Source organism: Barbus barbus (genome assembly GCF_936440315.1).
Source record: "Barbus barbus genome assembly, chromosome: 12".
NCBI classification, from domain to species: domain Eukaryota; kingdom Metazoa; phylum Chordata; class Actinopteri; order Cypriniformes; family Cyprinidae; genus Barbus; species Barbus barbus.
Window position 1 is genome coordinate 4,031,735 of NC_136740.1, and position 23,198 is coordinate 4,054,932.

Here is a 23,198-nt window from a genome sequence, read left to right on the forward strand (position 1 = left end):
TTTTTCAGTGGTGGTTTTTTATATCTTAATGAGCAGGGTAGCTGATGTCCGATATAAATCCAATATATATATATATATATATATATATATATATATATATATATATATACAGTCTTGGCCAAAAATATTGGCACCCTTGGTAAATATGATCAAAGAAGGCTGTGAAAATTAATCTGCATATTTAATCCTTTTGGTCTTTTATTTAAAATATCACAAATATCTAACATTTCATTGGATAATAAGAATTTAAAATGGGGGGAAATATCATTATGAAATAAATGTTTTTCTCTAATACACAACGGCCACAATTAACGACACCCTTTTATTCAATACTTTTTGAAACCTCCATTTGCCAGTTTAACAGCTCTAAATTTTCTCCTATAATGCCACATGAGGTTAGAGAACACCTGACAAGAGATCAGAGACCATTCCTTCATCCAGAATCTCTCCAGATCCTTCAGATTACCAGTTCCATGATGGTGCTTCTTCCCTTCAGTTCACCTCACTCATTTTCTACAGGGTTCAGCTCAGTGGACTGGAATGGCCATAGCAGAAACTTGGTTTTGTGCTCAGTGACCCATTTTTGTGATGTTTTTGAGGTTTGTGTTTGGATTATTGTACGGGTGGAAGATCCAAACATGGCCCATTATAAGATTTCTAACAGAGTCAGCCACTTATTGAATTTTTATCTGTTGGTATTTGATAGAATACATGATGTCATGTGTCTAAACAAGATGTTCAGGACCTCCAACAGAAATATAGGCCCACAACATAAAAAATACAGCAGTATATTTAATTGTACACATGGGGTACTTGTTATCCCTGTGTGCACCAAATCCATCTTGAGTGTTTTCTGCAAAAAAAGCCTTTTTTTTTGTTGTTTTCATCTGACCATAGAAGCCAGTCCCATTTGAAGTTCCAGTTGTGTCTGATAACTGAATATGCTGGAGTTTGTTTTTGGATGAGCTAGAATAATTTTTCTTGAAACCCTCCCAAACAACATATGGTGATGTAGGTGCTGTTTGACATTTTTTTGAAGGTTTTCTGACCTCGAGACTCAACTATTTTCTGCAATTCTCCAGCTGTGGTCTTTAGCCACTGGTGGTGGTTGAGGAGAGACCCCCACATGATTATAAAGCGCTTTGTGTGTACGGCAATACACAATAAAAGCGCTATATAAATGCATCATTAAATGCATCATTCATTCATTCATTCATTCACTCAAACACTCCTCCTCACCTTGCATTAGGGTGGCATAGACACACGTCCTCTTCCAGGCAGTTTCGTAACATTTTCTGTTGTTTGTAAATTCTTAATTATTGCCCTGATGGTGGAAATGGGAATTTTCACTGATCTAGCTCTTTTCTTAACGCCACTTCACTAATTTGTGAAGCTCAATTATCTTTTTCTGCACATTAGAAATATATGCTTTGGTTTTCTCATTGAGATGGATGATTAAGGAAATTTGGGCTTTGTTTTCCCTCCTATTTATATTTATGTGAAACAGGAAGCCATGGCTGGATCATTTCATGTTCATAATCACCCTGGAGTGCTCAAAATTGTGAACATGAATGGGAATATACTTCAAAGATATTTTACTCATACGAATTTGTAGGGGTGCCAATGATTGTGTCCAACATGTATTTGAGAAAGAAAAAAACAAAACAAACAAAAAAACATTTATTTCATAATGACCCCACCCCACCCCCCATTTTAAATTATTATTATCCAATGAAAGGTTAGATTTTTGTGATTTAAAAAAAATAAATAAAAGATCAAAAGGATTAACAATGCAGATTAATTTTCTTCATATTTACCAAGGGTGCCAATATTTTTAGCCATGACTGTATACATATTTACACATACATATATATACACACAGTATCTCACAGAAGTGAGTACACCCTTCACATTTTTGTAAATATTTTATTATATCTTTTCATGTGACAACACTGAAGAAATGACACTTTGCTACAATGTAAAGTAGTGAGTGTACAGCTTGTATAACAGTGTAAATTTGATGTCCCCTCAAAATAACTCAACATACAGCCATTCATGTCTAAACTGCTGGCCACAAAGGTGAGTACACTCCTAAGTGAAAATGGCCAAATTGGGCCCAATTAGCCATTTTCTCTCCCGGTGTCATGTGACTCATTAGTGTTACACGGTCTCAGGTGTGAATGGGGAGCAGGTGTGTTAAATTTGGTGTTATCACTCTCACTCTCTAATACTGGTCACTGGAAGTTCAATATGGCACCTCATGGCAAAGAACTCTCTGAGAATCTAAAAAAAGAATTGTTGCTCTACATAAAGATGGTGTAGGCTCTAAGAAGATTGCCAAGACCCTGAAACTGAGCTGCAGCATGGTGGCCAAGACGATATAGCGGGTTGTGTTTGGGAAATAGACAAATGAGTGCTGCCAGCATTGCTGCAGAGGTTGAAGGGGTGGGGGGTCAGCCTATCAGTGCTCAGACCATACGCCGCACACTGCATGGCTGCATGGCTGTTGTCCCAGAAGGAAGCCTCTTCTAAAGATGATTACCCTTACAAAGCCTCTTCTAAAGATTGGTTACACTGTTATACAAGATGCACAACAAAGCCCACTAACAGTTTGCTGAAGACAAGCAGACTAAGGACATGGATTACTTGAACCATCTACTGTGGTCTGATGAGACCATGATAAACTTATTTCATTCAGATGGTGTCAAGCATGTGCGGCGGCAACCAGGTGATGAGTACAAAGACAGGTGTGTCTTGCCTACAGTCAAGCATGGTGGTGGGAGTGTCATGGTCTGGGGCTGCATGAGTGCTGCCGGCATTGGGGAGCTACAGTTCATTGAGGGAACCATGAATGCCAACATGTACTGTGACATACTGAAGCAGAGACTGGGCCACAGGGCAGTATTCCAACATGATAACAACCCCAAACACACCTCCAAGACGACCACTGCCTTGCTAAAGAAGCTGAGTGTAAAGGTGATGGACTGGCCAAGCATGTCTCCTGACCTAAAGCCTATTGAACATCTGTGGGGCATCCTCAAACGGAAGGTGGAGGAACGCAAGGTCTCTAACATCCACCAGCTCTGTGATGTCATCATGGAGGACTGGAAGAGGACTCCAGTGGCAACCTGTGAAGCTCTGGTGAACTCCATGCCCAAGAGGGTTAAGGCAGTGCTGGAAAATAATGGTGGCCCCACAAAATATTGACACTTTGGGCCCAATTTGGACATTTTCACTTGGGGGTGTACTCACTTTTGTGGCCAGCAGTTCAGACATTAATGGCTGTGTGTTGAGTTATTTTGAGGGGACAGCAAATTTACACTGTTATCCAAACTGTACACTCACTACTTTACATTGTAGCAAAGTGTCATTTCTTCAGTGTTGTCACATGAAAAGATATAATAAAATATTTACAAAAATGTGAGGGGTGTACTCACTTCTGTGAGATACTGTGTGTGTATATATATATGTGTATATATATATATATATATATATATATATATATATATATATATATATATATATATATATATATATATGTAACGTAATAAAAACGTAATATTAATATGTAATTTAAAGAAGTTTAATAGAAGTTAAATAGTTTAATTTAGCTCAAAGGGAATCATTTATGATTTTACGGCGATTCAATGAACGAGCCGTATAACAAACTCTGCACTGGATATTAAAATCCAAAATATAGTGAAAACACTATTAAATAGCACAGTAACAAGATCGGCAGATTAAGACATTAACTTGTGAGCACAAAACACAAGATACTTCTATTTTCAATATAAATAAGATTGTATTTATATAAACCTAAGACATAAACTAATATAACACATGAACACAAGCATTCACACATTCACACGTTGCAGAAAGAGCGAAAGTAAGGAAAAGATGAGTTTAAGAGAATGAAAATGTGAAATCCCAAGTTTATAGGAATATGTTAATATGTTCATGTTGCATAGACCTATACATCCACCTTGGTCACATATTATTGTAGCATAGTTTGTGCTGAATACAAAAAAAAAATACATGTTGGTCAATAGTATATTATAAGTAGCTGAAATAAGCACAAATATCAGGGCATGTCAACACATCTCAAGGGCCCCAAAATTACCTCAGACCCCAGTGGGTTAACAACGATCAATCACTTATTTAACCCTCGCTTTGCATTTCTCAATGAGGCAAACATTTACATTAACTGCACCTGATTCAGTTAGAACATGGAGGTGTTACTTGCTTGCTTTGCAAAGGGAATCCCTTTTGTTGTCATTGTTGCAGGAAAGGGGGTTCCCCGAAGTGTCTGATTGGTTGAGAGCTCAGTAGTCTTTGAAGTGACGTCTTGGGCATTGGCTGAGGATGCGGAGTTGGTCTGGTTGAAGTTTGAAGCGAGTGCAGTCGGAGCTGGACTTTGCAGCAAACTTACATTAGAACACAAAACTCCACGGAAAGAAAATAAACTAAAGTAAAAGAATAAAAGGATGTAACGAGACTAGGTGGTTTTCTTCTCATTATGGTAGCAGCTGGCACGTGGGCCAGAGCACGCTCAAAGAGCAGCGTCAAAACACAGTGGCAAAAAAGAAGAAAAAGGAGAAGGGTGACCAAGAGAGCATTTTTAAGAAGAAGAGTGACTAAGAGAGAGTTTGATGGTGTCCTGAGTTTTTAAACTCGTCTTTCAGACCGTCCCATCTGGACGTCTTGACCAATTAGATACTGTCCTTGCTTGGGGTGTTGCTCTGTTCCTCCACCAGATCAATAAATCAACATGTTATCTGTTCAGTCAGAGGTCCGAACTTTACAGGCTCTTGCAAAGTATACTTTTGAACATGATTTCTATAACAAGACTATGATACATTTGACAAAGAATTGATTGGAAGAAACATTTAAAGCATGAATTTTCAAACTCATACATACCAAACATGAATATTACCCTTTAAGGCTTAAGCTATTCAATACTTATTAAAAGCAAGACATACACAATGAGTGATTAAAACATGTATAGTCAAATGTGTGGGTTACAAACATAATATGGGGTTCTGCATAGAAATGTCCTTTTAGGATGATTTTATGTGCATATGAAAAAAAAGTATTTGTATAGTTCTATGGAGAACTAAGGCATGTTCTATCTATCTATATCTATCTATATATATATATATATATATATATATATATATATATATATATATATATATATATATATATATATATATATATATCAATCTATTTATATCTATCTATCTGTCTGTCTGTCTGTCTGTAGATATAATTTAATGCAGACTCATTTTTGTGAGTTGTTTACCTTGAAAAGTGTGCCTGTGATATCAGTGACATTCCTATATATTTAATTTTGACCTAAATGTCCAAGTACCTTTACCAATTAGTCATTAGTAAATACTTTTACTACTGATAAATACTGCATCATTATTCAGAGGCAATCTTTAGTTTTAACGCTGGAGATTACCTGATAAACAATCATCATTTACCATCCATTTTAATTGCCTCATTTAAGTGCAGTAGATAAGTTGATTGCAATGAGTTTGTGTTCATACTATTCTGGCCCTGCACTACTAAACTAACATGTCCCACTTTCTCATCACCGTGTGCTTCGCACGCAAATGTGCTCGTCATAATCAGCTCTTATTTCAGCTCACAAGAGAGACTTTGATTGGGACTCATAATATGCAGATTAGAGTTGTTGAACACAGCTCTGTGGAGCGGCGCATACGACAGAAGAGCAAAATGAGGGCCGTAGAGTTGGATTGGAGAGTGTTGTCTCTCTTTGGCATAGTGGAGAACACACGTTCCTGTGAAATCTCCTCGCTCCTGAAAAATAATGGAGGTGTTTCATTTGGAAGAGGTTATGGAGAGGGCTGGAGATCAGTGTGTGTTGTTTGGGGAGGAACTCTTTGCTTAGGGGACGAGGAAAGAATGGGGAGGAGTTGCAATGTAATTTTTTCTGTCTCTAGAGATTGTTGCAAGTGAGATGGTCGTTAATTAGGACGGAGGTCTTGGGGGAAGATGTGTCTGAGGCGCTGGAATGTAAAATGTAATTAAAAAGGAAATAGAAGCTGTGTGTGTGTGTGTGTGTGTGTGTGTGTGCGCACGCTTATAAGGATGTATATTGGGGTGTGTGTGCAAGCACAAGTGTACCATACTTGGACAAAATTCAGAATTGACTCCTTTTAATTCATGAGTGTGAATTCTGACACACACACCACAGGAAGCTGAATTGGAAATTTAATTAAAACTTATTTTGTTTCAGCTAGTTTAACAATGCACCAAAAATTGAATTTCATTAGTCTAATAAAACATCAACAATTACATCATACATCATGCAATGTTTACTATTTTTTCCTAATATATAAAACATATTTTCCTCAACTGGTTTGATATTGTCATGAATCTAATCTATTAACGTCCGTTAACTCACCACCAGAGGTCACTCGCTCACCACATGGACTCTTGCACCACACTAACTGTTGCACGCCACCTCAGACTACAATTCCCATCATCCATTTCACTGACGACACACAGCTGATTGCACTGATCACACACCCTACATAAACCATGGACTTCCTCTTCCTCTCTGCCGAGTATTGTATTGCGTTTATCACTCCCCTAGTGTTAGCTGCCTTACCGAGCCATTCTGTGTTTTTCTGTTTAGTTCCAGTATTGTTCTGCATTTATAACTCTCCTAGTTCTAGCTGCGATACGGAACCCTCTTTGTTGTCTTAGTCTTGCCTTGCCTTGTGTGTTTTCTAGTGTTTCGATTCTTGCCCATGTTTCCTGGATTAACCCTTTGCCTTGCCATTCGGACTCTCTTTGCACCTCTCTTGGACCACTGCTCGTTTACCTGGATTATCTCTCTGCCTTGCCTCAGTATTGTTCGCCGATCAAAGACCCACGCTTGTTCTAGGAATACTCTTGTGTCTTGCCCGTGCCATACCCGTTCACTGTGGTTTGATAAGCCTACCTGTTATTGACTATGTTTATTAATAAAAGCTTGCACATAGAGCCGCACGTCTCGTTCGCCCGGTTATTTCTGTAAAGCAAGTTTAATGCTGTCAAAATATTTAACATACCACAACATCACAAAATATCAATTACATTTTTACATTTTTGTTTATTATTATTTATATAAATAAATATTGACATTATTTTGCAAAATTGTAACTATTTTAAGTGTGCTAATAATAAATGAGTATCAGGAAATTCCATTTTCCCCTGTACTGTCAATTCTAGACAACTTTATTTTGGCTCATTTTGAAGACTTTGGGGTTAAATAGAGCATGTATTAACATAATATGGTAATATGTGAACTATAATGAAAGCAAATTAAATACTAATTGTACTGTAGGTGGTATTTCAATGTTTAATATTAATTTAATTTAATGTTTCTGAATATGCCCCTTAAACTCGATGACATAACATGCCTATTTAAGCTCATTTAAAGTGGCTCTCTCATTTTATATTTGATTTAAACCGCATTCACTGTATATGGGGATGCCAAAAAGAACTGAAAATCCATCTTTGTTTTTTTTTTGTAAATTGTCATTGAAACTTCAGCTCTGCCTCCTTTGTTGATTTAAATTAAATTCAAATTGGGGAATTCAATTGGGATTGAAACAACAGTCTCAATTAAATTCTGAATATTGCACAACCCTGGTGTGTATTAATTGTTGAATCTCTTTCTTTTATCTTTGAAGTCTCACTGGGATGGCCTGACGGGACGGCTGTGCTTCAACAGAACTACAGGTCTGCGCACCGACTTTGATCTTGACATTGTGAGCCTTAAGGAGGATGGCCTTCAAAAGGTAAACCACCACACAAATACATAACAACTGTCTCAAATCGACACAACGTAGCACACATTGGATAATAATGCTTTTGCTGTGTCTTCATGCTTTTTTGCATAGCAGGAGGGATAATATGATTAAAAGCTGTTTTCTTCTGCTAATGCTCGCCTGTTAAACAATGTGTAATAACTCACTTTTGTTTTGCATAGTCAATTATGCCAGAAACTTTCATGCTGCCTAGGAACAAATGCGTCATTGAAAAGGATAGTTTCTTCCCTCAAATAACCTTCTGATCTCACAGTCTAGCATACTCAAACCTCTTGTACCTTGTCTCATTTGGTCACCATTGCTGTTTTCAAATAAAGAGCAATTTGTGTCTTACGTTTAATTTAGCTCCTAACAAGGAAGCAAATGAGGTGTTTAAACATAAGCATAAGTTAGTGGATCATAAAGCAAATTGGATTAGTGTACAAATTACTGTTAATTACAAGCCTCCGTTAATGACTGGCTGAAGTTGCACATAGCATGCTTTTGTGCAGTAATGAGGTATATAAGTATAGCTGCGCTCACTTCTGTGAGAAGAAGTGCGAGTAGTGCAAAATTAGCACTACAATTTTATTGATGACTTGTCACACTTTGGATACAAAATTTTAATTGAGCAAAGTGTGCAAACACTGTTAGAGAAGACAAAACTGTACTAAACTGCACCACAGAGGTGTACAACAATGGCTAATCACTGTTATTGTGCTCAAAAAAATATAATCCCGATTAATAATTTTTTATTTAATTTTATTTAATGTTTCAAACTTAGATTACTAAACTACATGTTTACCAGTGTTTTCAGCTCGATGTGATAATAATAATAATAAAAAAAAACTGATTGGGGGATTTAAACACTTGAGATCTGGCAACTGCAACAACTTGTAGAGGCATGTTACAAATTAAAACGACAAATTCAAATGCAATGTTTTCAGGATAGATAACTGATTACATGAAAGAAAACACACTGGCTGTATTACACTTTTATTTGAGCAGAACTCCAGCTTACATGTCGACCGATCTTTTCAGCTCGTATGCATTTCTTCTCTATAGACAGAATATGTGCATATGGTTGCCAGGTTGGGAAGATTAAGTAAACCACTGGGCAAAAAAAAAAAAAAGAAAGGTATCAATTTAAGAAAATAATTCTGATTGGGGGATTTAAAGGCTTGACATCTGGCAACCACAATCATGGAAACTTGTGGAGGCTTTTTAACAATGCATGATAACTCAAATTACAAATTGAAATGAAACGTTTTCGGGATAACCAGTGGGCACATATCGCAAACAATTATGCTTAATAAACTGAGAGAAGCAGAAATCATGATCACGAATAGAATAAAATTCATTGTGCAGCTCCACTGCACCAAACACCTCCACAAAATCTGTACTTTATCACCAACTCGAATTCAGTAGCACATACATGCAAGATGATAAAAGCCACAATTCTGTAGGGAAATCTAATGCAATTCCGAGTAACATGTATAGATTTCCCTTAGTAGACCGCATATGTAATGTTTTCTAGAAGTAGACATTCACAGAGGGAAAAAATTATATTAATCTGCATTTTAGATTTGAATAAGTAGGTTTTGAGAAGGCCAAGAAAGTCTCCTGTCGGCAGTGTGAATAAATAATTGTGCCTTCCCCTGATAATCACTTTTAATGAATTGAGTTAATTGCAGTCAATTTGCAATAATGGAACATCACCCTATAAAGTGGCATAGCATATCATTTGAAACGTGCATCACGCTGAATTTGCACAATCTGTAACTAATACATGTGTCAAGTCATATGCATATGTTAGGTTTTGCATCAGGTGAGAGGTGTTATCGGATGATTTTTGCACCTGCGTGAGATTTGCCGCTCTTGTGGATGAATATGGGAGCAGTAGTGGTGGTGCAGGAGAGGGAATTGCCGCACTCCCTCAGACAGAGATGGATACAGACAGCTATGAGTCCATTTGTAGTAATGATTTGTTGAGGAGTGACTGAACAATATGCAGGACTTCCTTTTTCTCGCTGCAGGGGATTGCTTGTGCAAAACTATCTTAATTTGCTCAGATTCGCTATGTGCTGATATTAGAGGGATTATTTACAGTACAACTATTTCAACTCCCTCTGCTGTCTGCCTCTTGCTGTGTGTTTGTTTGTGTATGTGTGTTTGTACCTTAATTAATTGTACGTTTTTTTCATTTCTAATATCCCTCAAGGCAGATAGAACACTTCGGCTAAAATAGATTCATTGACTGATAATCAGCTGGATCGGTCCCACTGCAGAGTTAAACAAATTAGCTTGCAAAATAATACTGAGCAACATATCTTGTCTTGAGTAGTTTTATGATATATTTGGATAGTTTGGATAATGTACAACCAGTTAATACAACTTTATATTTTATACAACACTGGCCAAAAATTGGGATAATTAAGATTGTATTAAAAAAAAAGTACCTTATTTTCACCAAGGCTGTATTTATGTGATCAAAAAGTACAGTAAAAACAGTAATATTGCGAAATATGATAACAGTTTAAAATTCCTATTTTCTTTTGAATTATATTTGAATATTATTACTGTTGTGCAAAGCTGGATTTTCAGCATCGTTACTCCAGTTTTCATTGTCACACGACCCTTCAAAAAACATTCCAACATGCTAATTTGCTGCTCAAGAAACATTTAGTAGTAGTAGTAGTAGTAGTATCGTCACACTATAACAGTTTAAATAGCTAAATATACATAGGATACAAAGAATAAATAATATTCCAAAACTTAAAATGCTTTAAATGCATTCCTGGATATTTTTATTGTCAAAGGATGGACAGCTAGTTCTATTAAGAACAAAAACACTATTGATAACACGGTAACACTTTATTTTAAGGTCTCTTAACTAGTTGCTTATTAGCATGCATATTACTAGAATATTAGCCATTTATTAGTAGTAACTAAGCACATAATAATGCCTTATTCTACATGACCTTATATTACATCCCTAATCCTACCCAATACCTAAACTTAACAACTACCTTACTAACTATTAATAAGATGCAAATTAGGAATCTATTCTAATTAAAAAGGAAAAGTCGTAGTTAATAGTGAATAAGTGTTACCGATAACACACATCTTTTGTCTTTCTATACTGGTTTAACATGAAACTCTTACCGATAACACACACCTTTTGTCTTTCTATACTGGTTTAACATGAAACTGTTACCGATAACACACACCTTTTGTCTTTCTATACTGGTTTAACATGAAACTGTTACCGATAACACACACCTTTTGTCTTTCTATACTGGTTTAACATGAAACTTTTACCGATAACACACACCCTTTGTCTTTCTATACTGGTTTAACATGAAACTGTTACCGATAACACACACCTTTTGTCTTTCTATACTGGTTTAACATGAAACTGTTACCGATAACACACACCTTTTGTCTTTCTATACTGGTTTAACATGAAACTGTTACCGATAACACACACCTTTTGTCTTTCTATACTGGTTTAACATGAAACTGTTGACTTTTAGAATGATACACACATACTGATACAGATTATTTTTAAAGGCCAGAAACTTTTTTCCCAAGTACGCCTCGAGCATGCAAAATTGGTCAACATGCAAATCAGAGACATTCAAACTAATTCAGAACCATAGATCTTATGTAATGGTGTTGTCAGTCTTTTGTCCCTGCGTCTTGTGCCCATATTTTGTTAGTTCCTGTTCCTGTCCCCGTGTTGGTTATTAGTATATTAGTCCCCAGCCATGTGTCTTTAATTATCCTATTACTCCACTGTTTATAAGCCATGTGTCTGGTGTCAGCTGTCATATGTCATTCGATGTCTCCATGTTCCATGGCTTTTGAGTTCCATTAAATACTTTGTGAATATTATCTGCTGAATCTCCTCGTCTCCTCGTTTCCGTGCTCCAGTGATCATGACACGTATCAAGTGTATGTTTAGACATTTTTACTGGAAAACAATACCAAAATAACGATTTGGATAAAGATCTTTTTACAGTGCAACTTAGAAATGAACCAACTAACAGCTTGTTTATAGTTGATGCTACATATTAATCTGAGATAGGAGTATTGGATCACCAGAAAAATATAACACCTTTACAATGTTATTAGATTATAATTCATACCATACGTTCAGCTTTTTACTTTGTTCAACATTTTATTTTTGCAAAATTGAATTGAAAAGCAATCTCCTTTGGTGCAATTGCCCTTCCTATATGTTAATGTATTCAGAGTGTATGCAAGGGCCTAGCTACTCATGAGCCCAAGCACAGATCTATTGGCATGAAAACAGAAGAGCCAATCAACTAATGCTTCTGGATGAGCTCAGTTCAAGGCTGCTAATGCAGTCAGATGGGTCACACAGGTAAGAGAAACATGCTCTGACTACATAAATTGAATCTTTTCTAGGTGGGGAAGTGGAGTGCATCTGGGGGGCTGAACATCACCGAGGTCTCCAGGCAGAACGGCATGAACATCACCGATTCGCTTTCCAACCGCTCGCTGGTCATCACCACCATTCTGGTAAGGTCATCAAGCAACTATGTGTGAAGGAGAGCACTCTTTCTGTCTCCTGCTTTATAATTCTGCGTCTAATTTACTCTTTCTCCAAATTTCACTATCTTTTCTAGTGTGCTTTACCTTGTTTCAGGTCAGAGTGCGGGCTGCTTTTCAAGTAATGAAACACACATGCTCCAGATTCTCATTTCCTCTCACAGAAATGCCAAATAGCTCTGTCCCTTTCAGTGTCTCAGTCCTTGAAATAAATAGTTTCAAACAGGGGAAGACATCTTCTGTTGTTGATTCAGCCAGGTCAAAGTTCGAGGCTCAACCATCTACCATGACAGCTTTAGTAAGCTAAATAACAATTCTGAATTGGAGACAGTACCAGCTCACAACACAGTTTGCCTATTTGAAATAGGAAATTTAACTTAGTACAATTCATATTTAAATTAATTTATTCAATATTAAATTCCATTGTACATGGAAGTGAGCATTCAAGGTAGCTCCAGGTGCTACTACTTGCATGTTGATTCATCAAAAGTCATACGTTTTTCTTATGACTTTTGATGAATAATGATAAAAAGTTATTTATATGGAGATATATTATTATATATTATTATCAGTTTGCACTGGTAACTTGACATGAAGTCTTGAGGCCCGTTCACACCATGGACAGTAACATCTTGTATGTAATTTTCTTTGACTGTTCGAAAGCATAACAATTCCATAATATGTTTGCAGATATTTAGGAAATGTGCAAAAGTTTACATACTTGTTTATTTAAAAAAAAAAAAAAAAAAAATATATATATATATATATATATATATATATATATATATATATATATATATAAATACTACAGCTAGGAATCTTACTTTGAAATGTGTGATCCAGGAATGTCTGTTTTTGTCTTGGTCTCTGTGACTCCACCCTCTGCCAGTTTACCCAATAGTATTTCGACACCCCGGATTGCCAGTTGGCAAAACAAGACAGCGTATTGCAGCCATTGGAAGCCAGCAAACGGACTGGGTTAGAAATTGCAGATTCTACCTGACCTAAAATTCCTCAGTGTCCCTCTAAAAATCTTTATGACCACATAAATATTAAAACGCGGGTAAATCAACTATCTTGCTGCCTTCCACTGTAAAATGTGCTCTTTCCTGATGCGTGTCCTCAAACTGGTAAACTGCATTTAAAGAGCTCTAGCATTTAAAGGGGCAGACATGAGCATGAGCTTATAATATGTTGGCCTTTTGGTGCAAGATGGTGCTAGAAAAAAAAAAAAAAAAAACAGCAACGGTCAAAGATTTCTGACACATTCTGTGCCAACTATTAAAAATAGCACTTAATTTGTGAAATGGTTTAGTGTAGAATGTGGTAGACAATGTCTATGCATATGTTCAATTGTTACGGGGCTGACGAGACGTGCGGATCCATATGCAAAGCTTTATTACCGAACATGGTCAGAAAACAGGCAGGGTCAGAGATCGGCAAACAGGTATGGCAAGGGCAAGACGGAGCAATCCGTGGAGCAAGCGTGGGTCGACGATCAGCGAACAGTATCCAAAGGGGCAAGGCAGAGAGATAATCCAGAGACGAGAGCAATAATCCAAACGGGGAGCGAACAGAGTCCAAACGGCAGAGGCGAAGGGTAAATCCAGGAAACACGAGCAGGGTCAAACACGGCAGGAAAACAAGGCAAGACTAAGGCTAAGACAATGGCTCTGTAAAGTGCTATCGCTAGGTGAGTGATAAATGCAAACAATACAGGAACACAACAGAAACACGGAATGGCACGGTAAAGCAGCTAGCGCTAGGTGAGCACTAAACGCAGATCAATACTCGGCCCTGAGCAAGAGCAAGTCCCAGACTTAAATAGTGAGTGCGTGATTGTGAAATGATAATCAGGTGTGTGTGATGTGTGAATGGTGACAGCTGTGATCTGTGCAATGGATTGTGGGAAATGGAGTCCAATGTGCTGTGAGTGTAAAAGTCACTGTGGTGAACGGGTGACCTCTAGTGGTGGTTGACAGGGAGAGCATGGACCAGATTCGTGACATCAATAGGGATAAAGCATTACAGTATATTAACTTCTATGTGGAAGTAACTTATTTTCGGTGAATATGCAAGACTTAATAATAACAAAGTGCAGTAAATTGTAAAACTATTTGCCCTACAAACTAGTGTAACAGGTTTTGTTCAACTATAACAACTGGATACGAATGACACCAAACTTATGAATTGTGAATTCAAGTTACAAATGGCTGTGGCCATGCTTAAGTTAAGGTGGATAGAAATATAAAGTATGTTATGTGAAATCAGGACACTTTCAAATAAAATGTTACCATTGTTACTTGCTTAATTAGTTAATTTGTTTGAAAATTATGATTGACAGCCCTAAAAATAAGCAATAAGCTTGAGCGGCTAACCCTTGCACAGGTACTTTTAAAAATTCAATCAGTGCACTTATTGGATAATGCCACTGACCCATGCCAATTTGGTTTCTCTCTATATTTTCAGAGATTTACTAAAGACATGTGTCCTTAACTTATTACTGGTACAAGCAGATGCATGCTGGGTGAAATTCTGCTTTACCCAATGTCATTTGCCAGATAATAGCACAAATGACACGTCTTAAAATAAATGTGTGCCCATTCAATGCTGCATTCTCACAGATGCCCCGAGGGCTGCATTTATGCATGTCACAGGAATGTTTCGGGATTTTGTGGTACTGACAACAGCCTCTGTGGACTTATTTTGGACAGGCAGATGAGTTATCAACAGGGATAAACACTGCCATTAAATGTGGATTGAGCTGCAAGGCTATAATTACGAGTTAACGTCTTGATAGGATATAATCAGTGATTCTCTAGTACCATGCAGTGGTCCTGGGTATTGTTATCTTAAGATAGTAACCACTTTTTTAAAGACATTAAATAGTGGTATTGAATAAGGGTCACTTTAAAGTGACACAATTTTGAATACAAACAAAGAATGACACATAACAATTGTGATTTATAGAGTTATGGTTTACCAACATCCTGAAGGCACACTGACCAAAAAAAAATAAAAAATAAAAATGCAAACAGGTTCTGAGATTGCCAAAGTCTAATTTGTGGACCTTAGAATATTATATGATCATATGATTGCATCAGCTGATAATTAAGAAGCCCAAAACTTTTGTCTTGTGTCATACTTCAGTCTATAAATCTATAAATGGTTAATTTATGTTGCTACTCATACAGGGAAAGAGGGAGAAGGTATTAAAAGAAGAAAAAAAAGAAAATTATTTGCCATCGAACCTTAGGGAATTGTACAGATTGGGGGCTTAGAACAGATGGTAACTGTTATAGATGATTTTTTTTTGGCCACAAACTTTTTGATCGAGATAATTGGACAACTTGTACAAAGTTTTGTTTCGTTCTACATCTATTCAATCCATGGCTCATGGTTTTATCTGAAACAGGCTGACACCTAAAAAGGCTTAAAAATATAAATCACTTTATTTTCTTAGATGTGTTGCATGTCAACGATTTATGATACCTGCATGTATAGCTTAAATTTCCTTATATTGTATTTGTATATTTCTATGGAGACACTTTGAACTCTACTGAATATTTCCCAGCCAGTGTTTTTGTATAGGCACATATTAAAGATGCTTATATTATAGATACTTATTAGATTAGATATTACTGACAGAATAACCATTAATTTAACAGACGCTGATGTTTTGTGACAAACTTTGATAGTAAACAATATATAATGATATAAAGCAGTTCATGAAAAAGGGAGGTAACACATAGTGCCATTGTTACGTTACATGTACTTACTAATATAACAACAATAAATTATGCAGAATTACATGCAAGTAACACTAAGCAAAACCCTAACCATATGGTAAATACATGTAGTTAATTAATATTACTCAGCTTTTAAATGCATAATTACACTGTAACAAGGACACCTTAAGAGAAAGTGTAACCAAAATGGAAATTGAGCTGGGATACAGTTAAGTTTAGGGACAGATCTGGTCCTATAATTAGGTTTAAATGTGGGTTTAGGTGTAGTTGTAGGGTGATTACAGATGTAACTACATCAATTAATTATAGATGTAAATACAGGAAGGTATATCTCAATAAGAATACAATGTAAAAAAAACAACATGTATGAACACAATAAGTGCATTGTATCAAATTATTAATTTAAATGTAAGTGTATAGTAGTTAGAGACAGTTAATATAAAGTAGGTAAGAATTGGTGTAATGGGACTATTTATGTAATGACTGAGCGGACTGATTTAGTTACTGAGAGTGCTGACATAGCCCTTGTGAAAATTCTCCTGTGTGACAACTAATCTTGGCTTCTCAAATAAATAGTTTATTTTACAGTCTTTTCAAAATGCACAGATCTCAGATCTCGACAGATCCCACTTGAAATATTTTTCACAACACTCACAAGCATCTATTATTATTAAGAAGCCTGGACAGGGCATAGAATTGCAATGAAACGGATTCTCCAATTCAGTTCAAGGATGAACGTGCATGACTGGAACGCTGGTCCTTTTCCCTGCTGCCAGCTGAATACTTGTTTTGTGTCATTTTGTGTTTTCTGGCTAAAATGGAAATTGCTGCCAGGGCTAGAAGTATGTTACAGAATGTTTGATGAAACACAGATAGTGAAGATCACCTTGAGGGCGTTTGATCAGATGCACGGCAAGCAATAAATAGAGCAATTCTGAAATAACTATAACTACTGGTGCTGACATAATGCTTCATTAAAACATTTGTATCTGTCTCCATTACGAAAAATGTCACAGGTCAAGGGATCTGATTTCTCAAGGACTAATCCAATGAATTACCTCCTCAATAAGCCCTCAACATTAAGCAGAAGCCATTGCTTTTAAATACCTCACACATTTTATGTACTTTACTTGTTTGTTCCTATTGTAAGGAAAGTTGTTCACTCAAGTGAATGTATTTTTTTGAATATTGCTGGTTCCCTCTTATTACACATTTAGTCCCAGCCTGGTTGGTACTGTAGATCCAGTAGGTCAGAAAGTGCATATGGACTATATCAAAAAGCCCAAAATGATCAATTTGATGATAGGTGTGATATTGGGCATGCTCAATATCCTTCATATGTTGATAGGTCAGCATGTCTCAATATAAGAGACAATGTCTGTTGCCTCCATTGTTCCTTGGCAACACCTTGGAGGCCTTAAGACTTAAGGGGTCTTAAGAGGTCCAAAGAGTTATTCAATAGATGTAAAGCCCTTTGTTGGCTTGGGGAATTCTTAGATCTCCAAGTACATAGACAATTTTTACAGAAGAATACCAGTTGCACCCACTCACTTGAGTTTTAATGTTTGATTAAACCGTTCCACTAAACCATCTGTTTGTAGATGGGAAACTGAAGTAAAGCAACTTGCACCAGCCCGTCACAAGCTTGGATACTTACATGGTTCCATAATAACAGCATTTTGATGCTGTAATGGGAACTCATCCGTAGATTAGTTGGAATAATTTGCAATTTAAAATATATATTCGGAATGGTTTTGTCAGCAGCCCAATCAGATGCCTTTTCAGTGGACTTAAAAGGAATCTCAATCATATGTGGTGTCAGAGGACTAGGTAGTGACCTTTGTGCATTGTGAGAACACTTAACATTATTTCAGATGTTGTAGAACCTGGTTCAGGCCCAACAGCTAGGACACAGACAGATCTACCTCCCCAGGCTCATTAGATATACGTGTCTCTTCCTACATTTCTGCAAAACTCTAAAAACTTTTCCTATGCCTACGAATCACTGCAGTTTCCAGTTGAAATGAACACTACAGGCAATACAACTCTTGACAACTTTTGTTCCTTTCACACAAATGATTTACAGGCCAGGGTTTCAATTCAGATAGACAAATTTGTGCACAGTTCCATGCTAATTATTATGTTATGACCTCAAAACAATTTTAAGATTTTGTGAGATATGGAAACTGATCATTTTAAATATTAGCATCACATATGCAGCTTCATATGTTTGGGTTTTCTAACACAGTAGGTTGAGGGTTGGGTTTGATTTGGTGGTTTGTTATTTTCCAACATGACAGAGCATTAACCTTACAGCAACATTCCCCCTTTAGCGCAATATGTACCTGAAGCAACATAATAAAAACACCTCAATATGTGCCTATACCAACATTATAAAACATAACATGTGTACGGTCATGTATTGAACATGCGTTATAGTGCCACTCATTGGATATTTCACTTTAAACTTAAACTTAACTTAAACGTAAAGTGATAAATATAAACTTATGGCGACATTTCTGCAACATGGGTAACATTGAAGCACGTATTTTCAGCATGGGTTGGTTCCCACACGAAGCCACTTCTCAAACCAATTGGGATTAGTATGGCCAGGATTTAGCAAAGATTTCCATGGACACAGATGATGGGAATGGTTCTAGAGGTGTGTGTAGCAGTTGGTGATGACAGCTGGTTTGGCCAATGTGGCTTTTCCTGAAACTTCCTTCCCATCAACCCTTACATTGTGGATTCCAGATGTACATGTTAAGGATGTCTGGGTCATGGAAGATGTTCTATGTACAACATTCCAACATATTCGTAAACATCACAGGGTAAAAGAGGCTTATCACTGTGGCTCAGCACAACAAGCCAGGGCTTCAGTTTTGAGAGCCCCTTAGGGCCAATGTATCTAGGGTTGTGGCTGTTCTCTCTCTCTCTCCTACTCTCTGGCCAACATTTGAGTACCTCATGCCAGCTCTCCTGCATGAGCCAATCCCAGGAACATCTTGGGATCTTTCATGTATAGCACAGCTTTCTTCATTGTGAGGGAATGCAGGAGGCAAGACAAAATAATGACCTGTAGAGATTGTCATGGACCATCGGAGTAAAATAATGTCTGGGTGGGATGGTCGAGACATGGGAATGCATAATGTATTTTCATTGATGTTTCCTAAAGTAGCCCAACAAATCATGACATCTAATGAAAATTTCTTGAAATCTAATGCTATTTTATGGGATCATTAATTACTTTACCCTATACTTAAACATGTGAATTCTATGCAACTTGGGGTGCCAAATAGAATTGCTTCAAACTGGTTTGAGACAGTCCAGCCTGATATTTAAATCATTTGGTGAGCCAACATTGCAATCTCAGGCCATTCAAACAAACAATCTGCAATTTCATTTGGTGCCACTAGTTACACAGAAATTGCTTTTTAACAATAACTGTAAAACATGGGTTATGTAAAAAAGTACATTTGTTTGCCTTTACAACTCAGCCAGATATCAGTTGGGATTACTGTACTTCCACTCAGCAAAGTGTGTGTGCTGTAAACCGAATAAGAAACCTCAGCTCATTTGAAGATTTTTCTCATTGGATATTTTGTTTTTGTACAGGAGGAGCCATACGTCATGCTTAAGAAGTCTGACAAGGCACTCGTCGGCAATGACCGCTTTGAGGGCTTCTGTATTGACCTGCTTAAGGAGTTGGCCAGCATTCTGGGTTTTTCCTACGAGATCCACCTGGTGTCGGATGGAAAGTATGGGTTTCAAGATGATAAAGGCCAGTGGAATGGGATGATAAAGGAACTCATGGAACACGTAAGTATTCACGTAGCACAGCATCATAGCGATTAAGTAACGAACACCACTAATGCTGTTTCTGCTGAGTCAGATTTACCAGTACCTGCATCTCTAATTATGCCTTTCACTTTAATAAAGCCTTTCTCCTGGTTTTCTGATGACTAAACAAAATGCCAAGATGACACAATAATGCAATTAGCTGAACGTGTTGCTTGCTCCAATACTGCTTCCTCTCACAAAACACGTGCTGCAAAGGTGACAGAACACACCTGGATCACATTGACACACCATGAAGACACGGCGGCAAGTGCTGCCACAGCGAATACACGTTTAAACGCCTCAGCCGAGTCAGCAGAACTAGACAATGCTGAAAGCTGATTCCCCTCAATGTACCCCCAGCCCATTCTCTCAAGTCTCAGTGCTGTCAGGCTGTGGGTGCAAGCCCTGTCACAGGAAAGGGTGCTGCTGTGCTGGCTTCCCATCCCATCGCCCTTTCACTGTCTTCACCCTCTGAGGTCACCAGAAGCCCGGAGCTGGAGAGCTGTAATAGCTTAAGTGGCATTTAGTGGAGGAAGTCATATGGTGCGAGTCAATGGCAAGGTGCTGGAAGTGTTGGGAGAGGTGACTTACTGCACCGGCGCTTAATCTTCCTTGTGCTGTGGCCAGATCCGGCCCGATTGCAGTCACCTTGAGGAGAACAAAGGGATTATGGCTGGAAGAGTCAAAAAATGGAGATGGGATATGTGTGTGTGTGTAAATGGCTGGAGGTGAAAAAGTATATGAAGTACATAACTATCTCATCAAATGTATGAAAAGTAATAACGCGTAAAATAATTGATATTACAGCTTGAAATCTGAGATACTCCAAGGTGCAAATTATGCAGGGTTGAGGCCAATTTAGACTTAAACTCCAACAAATGAAGTGGAGTGTGGGTTTTGGCATAAAAGTATAAATGTTTAATGTTTTTGAACCTCATCTAGGTATACTGTATCTACACACATAAACCACAATGTTACATGATTAGAGAGAAAAAAGTGCAGGACAAAAACAAAATAAGTCAAATAGTAAACAAATACAAATTTTAATGTTTGCACATTAATGATCAAACTCCATCGCACACCTGCAAGTAATAGGTGCGTAGGACAAAGGACCAACCAGGTGGATCGCCTCAACAGACAAGCAATTCCCGCACACTATCGCAACTTGCAAAAAGGTAATATTTATTAACACAACGTTTTGGTCACACGACCTTCATCAGGAGTATACAAATGTTCAAATGCATCTCTTTTAAGATGAACACATGACCACTTAACGAAGCTCCATCTGTAAACAATTAAGCTCATTAGGAGTATAAGTTTGCACATTGAAATTACAGTGAAAATACAAAAATGTATTTACCATATAGTGCAATGTTTTGTTCCTGATGAAAACCTGATTGATTAAACATTGAACTGCTTGGTAAATACATTTTGGAAGTGTAAGTTTATTGTGCAGACATTTATTTTATAATACATATATATATATATATATATATATATATATATATATATTCTTTGTTTAAAATACTGCTTTTCAGCATATAACCTACTGATAACAAAATTGTAATTGTTTCATCTTTTTTTGATGCTGAAATGGTAATGACATACACTGTTCAAAAGTTTGAAATCAGATTTTTTTAAGTATATTTAAATTATATTTAAATGTAATCATATTAAAATATTAAGCAGCACAGCAGGTTTCAACTGTTACACCAAATCAGCATATTAGAATGATTTCTGAAGGATCATGTAACACTGAAGGCTGGAGTAACAATGCTGAAAATTCAGCTTTGCTATCGTATGTGTTACGGGGCTGACGAGACGTGAGACGTGCGGATCCATATGCAAAGCTTTATTATAAAACATGGTCAGTAAACAGGCAGGGTCAAACAGTGGCAAACAGGTATGGCTAGGGCAAGACACAGCAATCCGTGGAGCAAGCGTGGGTCGACGATCAGCGAACAGTATCCAAAGGGGCAAGGCAGAGAGATAATCCAGAAACGAGAGCAATATTCCAAACGGCAGAGGCGAAGGGTAAAACCAGAAAACACGGGCAGGGTCAGACACGGAAAGGAAAACAAGGCAAGGCAAGACTATGAAAACTAAGAACGCTTTGTAAGGTAGCAGGCTAACAATACTCGGCCGCGAGCAAGTCCCAGGCTTATATGGTGTGTGTGATGGTGATTGTGAGATGGGCAGTGCAATCAGGGTAATGAGAGATGGGTGCCAGCTGTGTGTCGTCAGTGCAATGCATGATGGGAAATGGAGTCCAATGTGCTGTGTAGTGTGAAAGTCCATGTGGTGAGCGGGTGACCTCTGGTGGTGGGTGAACGGAAGTGCATGGCCAGGATTCGTAACAGTATGAGTTAAATCAATTTGAACATATATTCAAATAAAATATATTATAGTATTTTAAATTGTTATAATATTTTTGTAATATTACTGTAGCCATGGTGAGTATAATAAACTTATTTCAGAAACGTTTGAATGGTAATGATACCTTAGTCTATTAACTTTAACACCTTACTATGAAGCTTAATGAAACATTTTGTATGTCAAATTATTCTATGCATTTGGGGTACACCACATCTTACTAGCAACCTATTGAGCCAGTGTCATATGTTTGAGGTAATTATTCAGTCCAAACAGGGTTGTAGACGTGCATGTCTTTTCAGGAGTGTAGCCTCAAACCTTTTACTCCCTCACAGTACTAACGTCTCTTCTCCCCCGCACAATTTGAGGGGACACCTGCCGACGCACTGACACGGTCAGACAGAGTAGCGTAATGAGTCTAGAGCAGAGCAGAGACACAATATGGACATTCAGTATTTTTCATCAAAAAACGCACAGCAGAGAATTGAACTGGGGGAAAAAAAACTTGCAAGTACCGAGACTTGCCACTGCCAGTATAACCACAACATACTGCTGTGAGCATGTAAGGAATGCTGCTGCTAACACATATAACACATATGAATAACCCCATATAGCATACATGTATCACCTCGAAGCAGATCTATACAGGTGGAGCTGGGGAAGGTGTAGGATTTTTCTGAAACACGCTGTGAACTGCTACAACAAGCACTAGTCATATATTTGAATGTTGAGCAGAGAGCTCATTGGCTACCAATACAGGAGAGAATTAGCTGCGCCATGGGATAATGATGTCATTAGGTCAGATTGAGTTAGACCTACCAGACTGCACCAT

General features: G+C 37.4%; 1 protein-coding gene across 1 annotated transcript in view; it reads left to right on the plus strand.

The window, feature by feature from the left end:
• Positions 1-23,198, plus strand: part of LOC306877790 (glutamate receptor ionotropic, kainate 3-like) — a gene marked incomplete at both ends in the record, with an annotated part of 140,037 nt that overhangs the window by 81,906 nt on the left and 34,933 nt on the right. The window contains 3 exons of the mRNA XM_079429766.1: positions 7,710-7,817; positions 12,261-12,374; positions 19,769-19,972. Coding sequence (XP_079285892.1) covers positions 7,710-7,817; positions 12,261-12,374; positions 19,769-19,972 — 426 coding nt within the window. The remainder of the gene's footprint in view (positions 1-7,709; positions 7,818-12,260; positions 12,375-19,768; positions 19,973-23,198) is intronic.